Raw genomic sequence first — 2220 nt, 5'->3', positions numbered from 1 at the left:
AAGGAGGCTGGGGCTGAGCCTGAGACAGAGGTGTGGGCAGACAAGAAGGGGCTACTAGAGAGAGGTCTTCCCTGGGAACATTCCCACCAGCTAGCATAGGATGCAAGAAGCCGTCAGCCTGTATCCTGGCCACCATGTGCCCTTGGGCAGTCACATACCTTCCCTAGACCGGTTTCTGCCCTTGTCAAATGGGAAGCTTTTAGGACACACCAAGCTCACTGCCATCCAGCCGAGGCCAACTCACATGACCCTACAGGACAGGGCAGACCCCCTTGTGGGTTTCCGGCTGTCGCTCTATGGTAAGGTCACCAGACGTCCCACTTTTGGCGGGACAGTCCTGATTTTAAACAATTTTTCCCGTGCCCCGTGGAGTTTTAAAAAGTCCCAATATTTGGAAAGAATGCACAACAAGCTAGGGTATACAGTTTTCGGCTGCCATGTGGCTATTTCGCCAGGATATAAGTTTTATCAATTGTGTCCCACTTTACCAATGTTAAAATCTGGTCACCTTACTCTATGGGAGTAGAAAGCTTTGTCTTTCTCCCTTGGTTTCAAATGGTTGACTTTGCGGTTAGCAGCCCATTGGACCCCCAAGATCCTTGGGAAACAGCTGAGTCTTCTTCTTTTTTTCTTTTTAGCAGGATTTATAATCCGTGGAGGAGCCCTAGTGGAACACAGGGGGCACCCATTGGACTGCTAGCCACAAGGTCAGCAGTTTGAAACCATCAGCCGCACTGGCAGAGAAAGATGAGGCTTTCTGCTCCTGTCAAGAGTGACAGTCTAGGAGCCCCCAGGGGCAGTTCCCCCCTTGTCCTCCAGGGTGGTCATGAGTCAGCATGGCCCGGAGGGCAGAGAGTTAAGTTTGGATACTCACGGGGATTTCCTAGCGAAGCCTCTCATTTTACCCAAGGGGAAGCTGAGGCTCAGAGAAGAGTGAGATCCCTTTAAAAATGACATATCAGGTCACACAGTGAACCACTGATAACCCCGGACGTTGCTTTTTTTTTTTTAAATCCTCAGAGTGTGTATATGAGTTTACCATCGTGCTGGCTGGCTTAGGGTGACCTCTTCGGTCCGAGCAGAGCCCTGTTCCAGAGGGCCTCCAGGGGCTGTGCTTTCAGAGAGATCACCAGGCCTTTCTTCCAAGGAAACACTGGGTGGACGCACTCCTCCCACCTGCCAGTCAGCAGCGCGCACATCAGCCATTCATCCGACCTGGGGCTCCAGTCTCAATGAGACACATGGACTGATCACCCTGCAGGTGTGGGGTGCTGGCCTCAACCATTGCGGTGATAGTACATGACTGTGGATGCCCCCCCTCCCCAAACTCTACCCTACCTTTCTTCCCATCCTATTATTCATTCAACAAGCACCTCCTGAGGCCTCTTTTGGCCTAGCCCTGCGCACAGCCATGAGGAAGATGGTCTCCCAGCACCCCTCAGGAACACCAACAGGTAAGGGGCTAGTTGTGTACATGCTGGTAGAGGGGTGAGTCCGGGGGCTGCGGGAGCGCCAAGCAGGGCCAGGGACTGAGCTTGTGCAGTATGGACTCCTGAGAACAGTCAATCAGAGGCGCTCCAAGAAGCCACATTTGCCCAGGTGTGAAGCTCAGAAGTGGCAAAGGGCAGGAGCGCATTGGAGGAGCGGCAGTCCCTGTCATGAAACAAAATGTGCATGGATTCCTGAATGGAAAACAGATGTGCCCTATCAACTTTCACTGAGGTCATAATTAACAAATAACAATAATAATACAAACCTGTGAAATGTATTTGGAAAACACTGATTTGTAAGTTATGTGAACTATATTTCAGTAAAGCTGTTCCCAGGCCCAAAATGTCGCTGAATTCCATGAGATGCCATGTGCCTGGTGCGTCAGACCCAAAGCCAAAACCAAACGCACTGCCCTCGCGTCCATGCCCACTCATAGTGACCCTATAGGACAGGGTATAGGGTCTTGACTCAACTGCCCTTTGAGTAAACCCGACTTTCTCCCACAGATCAGCTGGTGGTTTCGAACTGCTGACCATGGTCCCCTCTTGGCAATTCAAGGTCAGACCCATCTCCCCTTGCTTGTGGAGCTGTGTTGAAGGCCCCAGTGAGTACTATCACAGCGTCCTCACCTATGGCTCGAAGCCATTATCCCCACTTGACTATCAGGCACCTCTGTCCCCACAGCTCAGCCATCTTGTCATGCTGTGAATTGTGTCAGCATCCTGCCCC

At 51.7% G+C, this 2220-nt stretch overlaps 1 protein-coding gene across 1 annotated transcript in view; it reads right to left on the bottom strand.

Moving 5' to 3' along the window:
* The window catches only part of NEFH (neurofilament heavy chain), an 18023-nt gene extending 16738 nt beyond the window's left edge, over window positions 1–1285 (bottom strand). Inside the window, exon 1 of the mRNA XM_004715350.3 lies at window positions 1216–1285. Coding sequence (XP_004715407.2) covers window positions 1216–1285 — 70 coding nt within the window. The remainder of the gene's footprint in view (window positions 1–1215) is intronic.
* Between the last annotated feature and the right edge of the window lie 935 nt (window positions 1286–2220).

Source organism: Echinops telfairi, unplaced genomic scaffold (genome assembly GCF_000313985.2).
Source record: "Echinops telfairi isolate 266 unplaced genomic scaffold, ASM31398v2 ScPeMD7_29;HRSCAF=101, whole genome shotgun sequence".
Classification (NCBI taxonomy): domain Eukaryota; kingdom Metazoa; phylum Chordata; class Mammalia; order Afrosoricida; family Tenrecidae; genus Echinops; species Echinops telfairi.
This window is presented reverse-complemented; position numbering and strand designations above follow the sequence as displayed.